The following is a 6000-nucleotide window of genomic DNA, read 5'->3' as shown; positions in this document are numbered from 1 at the left end:
TTAAAAATTGTCTATTTGGTGCAGTAACATGGGCTAAATCTTGAAGAAAGAAGACGGAATAGTCGCCACCACATTGCTTTAACACTATTACGACTCAGTAAATTGTTGATATGTGTACACATGATTGTAGCCGGAGAGTGGAGAGGGAAAAATGAACATAGTTGTCACAATCACGTAATTATAAATGAACATTTCTTTTAAACATTTCATTCAGTCGTGTTATTTAATTAAAAACAAAACAAAACAGGAGTTCCCGTCGTGGCGCAGCGGTTAGTGAATCTGACTAGGAACCATGAGGTTGCTGCTTCAATCCCTGGCCTTGCTCAGTGGGTTGAGGATCCGGCATTGCCGTGAGCTGTGGTGTAGGTTGCAGACGTGGCTTGGATCCCACGTTGCTGTGCCTGTGGCATAGGCCAGCAGGAACAGCTCCGATCTGACCCCTAGCCTGGGAACCTCCATATGCTGCAGGAGCGGCCCTAGAAAAGGCAAAACAAAATAAAACAAAACAAAACCCTCAAATCTTTTTCTTTTTTTAAAGAAATGTGGCCTGCTTTGGAGTCCTCAGTCACGTTCTAACCCCAGTCCCCAGTACAAATTAATACCGGGTCCACCCGGCCACCGTACACGAGTAGGTGGGCCCAAAGCTGGCCAGCTTTTAGCAGAACCACTCCCTCTGCTCCCCCCGCCCCGTTTCCTCCCTCCAGGCCCCGCCCCTCCCGGGTGCGCCTGCGCACGGGCGAACACGTGGCTGCCGCGGAGTCAGAGCAGCAATGGCGGCGGGTGGCGGCGGTGTTGCCGACCCCCTGTCCCCCGCGGGGGTACCCTGCGCCTTCTCTCCGCAAAACCAGGCCTATTTCGCCTTAGCTTCTACTGACGGTCACCTGCGAGTGTGGGAGACAGCCAACAACCGGCTGCACCAAGAGTATGTGCCTTCCGCGCACCTCAGCGGTACCTGCACCTGCCTGGCCTGGGCGCCAGCACGGTCGCAGGCCAAGGTAAAGCGAGCGGGACGGTGGGGGGCAGGCGTCCGCCCAGGATCGGTCTCAGCGCCCCCTGACCCCGCGGCTCGCGGTCCGGCATCTCGCGTGGCCTTCGGCGGCCCAGGGCGGGGAGGCACAGAGCGTAGTGGCCGCTCGGGCTGGGCCCACGCCGCTAGCCCCGTGCGCGGCCTGACCCGAGGGCGATGGGAGAGGGCGCGGCCGGGTCCGATGGGCAGTGGACCGGAGTCCTATTGGCCGGCTCCATTCGGTCTGCGGCCGGAGCCCGGTTGTCGCTGAGGCCGCCATGTTCGCCGAGGCCCGGGGTCCCTCAGGAGCGGCTTCCTGCTACTGGGCCTGGCCCTCTTGCATGTGCTCTTCAAGAGTTCTGGCTTTTGACAGAGCCCCACCTTGGGGCTACACTACTTTTTTCCGACCCTTACCTAGCTCATCGGCCTTGTTCTGGGCATTTAGAATGAACAAGTATGTTTCCTTGCTTCCGGACATCCTCCCTTCCACCCCCCCACCCTTGGGTGCCTGCTCACCACGTGTTCTCTACCATGTCCAGCATGTGGGACTTTTGAAACTCCTAATTTTCCCAGGCTTCTTCCTATTCTAAGCCATTTGAACCTCCTCGCTTTTAAAATTTAACATCCGCTCGGCTCTCCCTTTATACACCCCCTTTCCCCAAGTCTGAAGTCTGCATTAGGATATGGAGGTAAGGTGAAGTAGTAGTTTAACTTAAAGAACATGAATCCAGGTGAAGTTTTTTCTAGATGAGGTGCTACTGAGTAAGGGAAGGCTTTTCACTCTTTGGGGCCCATCTCAGGTAAGATGCCATTCACTGTTGAGTCACTACATCTGCACTAACTCATGCAGGTGGGAACTGTGCCTATAAGATAGCTGACCAGAATCAATGCATTGTATTTGGAAGCATCAGGGTTTGTGAGTTGTGTGGTGTTTAGCTAACGCTATGTGTAAACCTTGAAAAGTTAGCATTTATTTCAGGTCTTAGCTGCACCTGATTATTCTACGAAACTTTCTGCTAAATTTTTAGGTTGAAAGTAGTGATACATCTAATTTGTTAACACTTTGGATGAGTATATTTAGTCATTTTTCAGATACTAAGCTAGATTCTCATAGTTTCTAGATCAAGTGACTCCTGTTGATTATTAGAGAATCTTTATTAGGACGCTTAGTCGATCAAAAAAACAGGAACCAGGACCAGAACGCAGGTATTTAGAGCTCAACTCTCCATTATCTGAAACAAATTGTTAATAGGCTGGCAAACACCTACATTATTTTCTGTTGACTTACAGTCATATTGTGTGCCTTAGGAATAAAACATGTCTATTCTTAAATTTCCTGTTAAAAGTCAGTTTGGGATTATATATAACACTCGACGCAAAAGAAAAATACCTGGATTTGGTTTTTCATACAAAGGATTTAAACTTGTTTTGTCACGCTGAGCAAGTCACTTTACTTTTGGGTCCTGGAAAAATGAGAGTTGCGCTACACTTAAAAAAAGTTCTTACAGGTTTCAGTATCCTTTTACTTGTATGCTCTGGCTTTAGCAGCTTGACTCTGTGAAATGCCCTCAAGTTGATACATTTTTAAAAACTGAGAATCAGAACTAAGAGAGTTTAAATGACTTCAGAGCCTTAATAACCAGTAAACTAGTTGTGAGATACTTTGACTCCAGGTCCAGTGCTCTCCTACTTTAATCTTAGAGCTTGAGTCAGAATTGAGACCTGGGAGGAACGTGGAGACATACAGTGCTCATCATTTTGGGATTATATTCTCTTGGGGCATCTTTCACTTGAAAATTAGAGAGAGAAGTGGTGGTCGTCTTATATTCAACCAACTTGAATATACTATGGGATAGAAATTTAAAGTCATGTGATTTTTTTTTCTTAAAGACAGGAGTTGCTACAAAGTACTCTTCATTTTCTACCTCTGCACCCAGGCCCCTGGGTTATGATCCTTGCCACTTAAGTTTCAAGATACTTTCTTAAACTCTTATTTTACAGGTAAACCAGTTTGTAGGAGTATTCTGTATCTGGTTCAGTAATTAGCAGATTGCCACCCAAAGAACGAAGTTTGGTGATTACTCTTGGTGCTGGGTTTCTTGGGTAACAAGAGTTAAAGCAGTGGTTCATAAATGTTTAGAAAAGTTAGATTGCTTCTTGTTTTTGGTCACTGAATGTATAATTCTTTGAATTTATTGTAGTAGTTTTTAGGTATTTGTATATGTGATATAGCTGAGCATTCCATTTGGGTGATGGAGCCCGGGGGAAGAGGACCTCTGATAATAAGAAAAGTGTAAGGAGACAGGTTGATGGACTATGGGCGATGCAGTTTTTAGAGGTCCTCAGGTTTTTATGTGTCGGCTGAGGCTGATAGGTTAAATGTATGCCAGAGGCAAACTATTAAGTGGCTGAACCACCCAAGAACTGACTTTGCTATTTCATTGCCCCTTTAAGACCCAAACTTTTCAATTTTTCCTCCCCTGACTGTTGTAGAGTCCTGAAGAAACAGACTGGCTGCCACAGTAAGTGCATTTTTGCTGTCACTGCAGTTAAAATAGCCTCATACAGATTAATGCTTATTAAATGAAGCACATGACATTTCAGGCATTGGACAGGGCAAGCACAGTAGAATTGAGGATGTTTCTAGGAAAAATCCATGCTGAGTATCCCAAGTCCTAACCCTTAGAGACAAAGCACAATCCAGTTGTGTTCTTGTACACTGCTGCCCTAAGGTCTCTTCAGTGTTTAAACTTCAAGAGAACTTAAGGTTTGTACATTTGATCTTAGTGGCTGAAATAGAAGTTCCTGTGTATTAGAATTTGTTAGTGATGTGAATACTTTGTATGATTACATATAAAATGCAAACATTTTCTTCATTGTGGAGTTTCCTTTGTGGATCAGCGGTTAACGAATGTCCATGAGGACGCAGGTTTGATCCCTGGCGCTGCTCAGTGGGTTAAGGATCCTGCGTTGCCGTGACCTGTGGTGTAGGTCGCAGACTCAGCTTGGATCTTGCATTGCTGGGGCTGTGGTGTAGGCTGACCGCTGTAGCTCCGATTTTGACCCCTAGTCTGGGAACTTCCATATGCTGAGTGCAGCCTTAAAAAAATTTTTTTTCCTTCATCGTTACCTGTGAAACATAAACATTTGCCAGAGAAAGTGACAGTAACATAGGCCAGAAAGTGGCATAGGAGACTATTTGCAGAATGAAAGTTGAAACTTTGCCATAATTTTCAGTGACTAGGGGTCAGTGTTTTTCAAAAAGTAGGTTCTGAACCATTAGTGGATTGTGAAATAGATTTAGTGGGTTGTGACATTTAAAAAATGAAATAGACAATATTAGTATATTTTTGATGAAACTTGTTTCGGCTATATATATGCATGTTTTTATGATTGTGTATTGGCTCTTGATGTAAATTCTTACTCAGGGACCTCAGTGCTTAATTGATCAAAATCAGACTTCTCATCATGTGGCTATGCTTTTTCTGTCTTCACGTTTGTACTATGCTTTACTTTTATAAATCAGGCACATTCAGACTCACTCAGCCCTTTGATTGCCTTCTAGATCAAAGACTGCTTTCTTGAGATTGGTGTTGGCATTTATTGCTTAGCTCAGTCTGCCCTTCACTTTGGAAAAGGCTCTTTACTCTGAGTAGTGGCATCTTTTTGGTCTTTATTCCTGGTATATTCAGGAACTCAGATTTCCTGATAACAGATACATCAACTAAATTTTTAGCCTACCTTTTCCGTTACTTTATATATTTACCCATGTACATGACATAAAACAAAGCAGTATGACTAAGACATAAAAGAAGAAATAAATGCAATTCAGGTGTACTGTGTATTGCAAAGCAGAGTATGCATTTTTGTCTTTAGAAAGAAGAGGTTTCTGTAGAGAGATCATACTTGAGGTGGGCCTTGAAGCATGTATAGATTTCAACTAAATGAAAATTGAGATGAGTAGGAAAAGTCCCCCCCAGAAAAAGGGAAAAGCAAATGGGAAAGTGTGTTGGTGATTAGGGTGTATAATATAAAGATGGAATTGAAAATATGGCTGGAAAAGGTGGGTTGGAGGCAAATTATGCCATACAGTTGTGTTGTGATTTCCTCTCTGAGGAGTCATTGAAATTTTTGAACTCAAGAGTAACAGGTTCAGGTAGAAAGTATCAACAAAGGTCTGTCATAATCTATAATCATCAGCAGCACAAAACTTGATTTTAGAAATATTTAGTAATGGGATAATAGTTAAAATAATGGATTTCACTAAAGTGCACATTGGTTATATAAACTTATCTGGTTGATGTGTTACTTGTTTGGACATGTACATCCTGCTAAATTGGAAGCTTTTTTAAAAAGATCATCCAACTTGGGGAAAACATACATGAGTCATTAGTTCTTTGAGATTACCTAATTGGATGATTATTTAGGTTTAAACCAATGCTCCTCAAAATTGAGCAGTGATTCTATAGTACTCCTCCCACTAGCTTTTACTTGTTTGTCCCAAAAATGTAGAGATTTTGCTAATAGAAAAATTGGGGCTTTGAAGATGTTAGTGTTTAATTTCTACAATTTCATTGTGCTTTTCAATGCAAATTCAGATGTGTAGGAAAACATATTTTTTTTTTTTTCTTTTTGCCTTTTCTGGGGCTGCTCCCGCGGCATATGGAGGTTCCCAGGCTAGGGGTCTAATCTGAACTGTAGCCACCAGCCTACACCACAGCCACAGCCACAGCCCCGCCGGGTTTGAGCCAAAGCTGTAACCTACACCACAGCTCATGGCAACGCCAGATCCTTAACCCACTGAGTGAGGCCAGGGATGGAACCGCAACCTCATGGTTCCTAGTTGGATTTGTTTCCAGAGCCACAACGAGAACTCCAAAACATACATATTGGACCAGCCTATGTTTCACACATTGGAAACCTCAATATACATAATTTGAATTTGATTTGGGGAAAACCAAGAATAAAAGTACTTTCTAGAATTTTTCAGAGAA

At 43.4% G+C, this 6000-nt stretch overlaps 1 protein-coding gene across 3 annotated transcripts in view; it reads left to right on the top strand.

Moving 5' to 3' along the window:
* The first annotated feature begins 755 nt into the window (after nucleotides 1-755).
* Nucleotides 756-6000, top strand: part of WDR43 (WD repeat domain 43) — a 47545-nt gene continuing 42300 nt past the window's right edge. For all 3 annotated transcript variants that reach the window (XR_014842353.1, XR_014842354.1, XM_021087672.2), the window contains exon 1: nucleotides 756-995. Coding sequence is in view for 1 of the 3 variants with exons in the window: in XM_021087672.2 (XP_020943331.1) it covers nucleotides 771-995 (225 nt within the window). In the remaining 2 variants the exon portion in view is untranslated. The remainder of the gene's footprint in view (nucleotides 996-6000) is intronic.

The sequence above is a fragment of the Sus scrofa genome, chromosome 3 (assembly GCF_054392235.1).
Source record: "Sus scrofa isolate SSC_HxYL_T2T_F1_AM1 chromosome 3, Sscrofa_HxYL_maternal_Yorkshire_Landrace_v2.0, whole genome shotgun sequence".
Classification (NCBI taxonomy): domain Eukaryota; kingdom Metazoa; phylum Chordata; class Mammalia; order Artiodactyla; family Suidae; genus Sus; species Sus scrofa.
The sequence above is the reverse complement of the archived record's forward strand: the minus strand, read 5'-3'. Positions and strand labels throughout refer to the sequence as shown.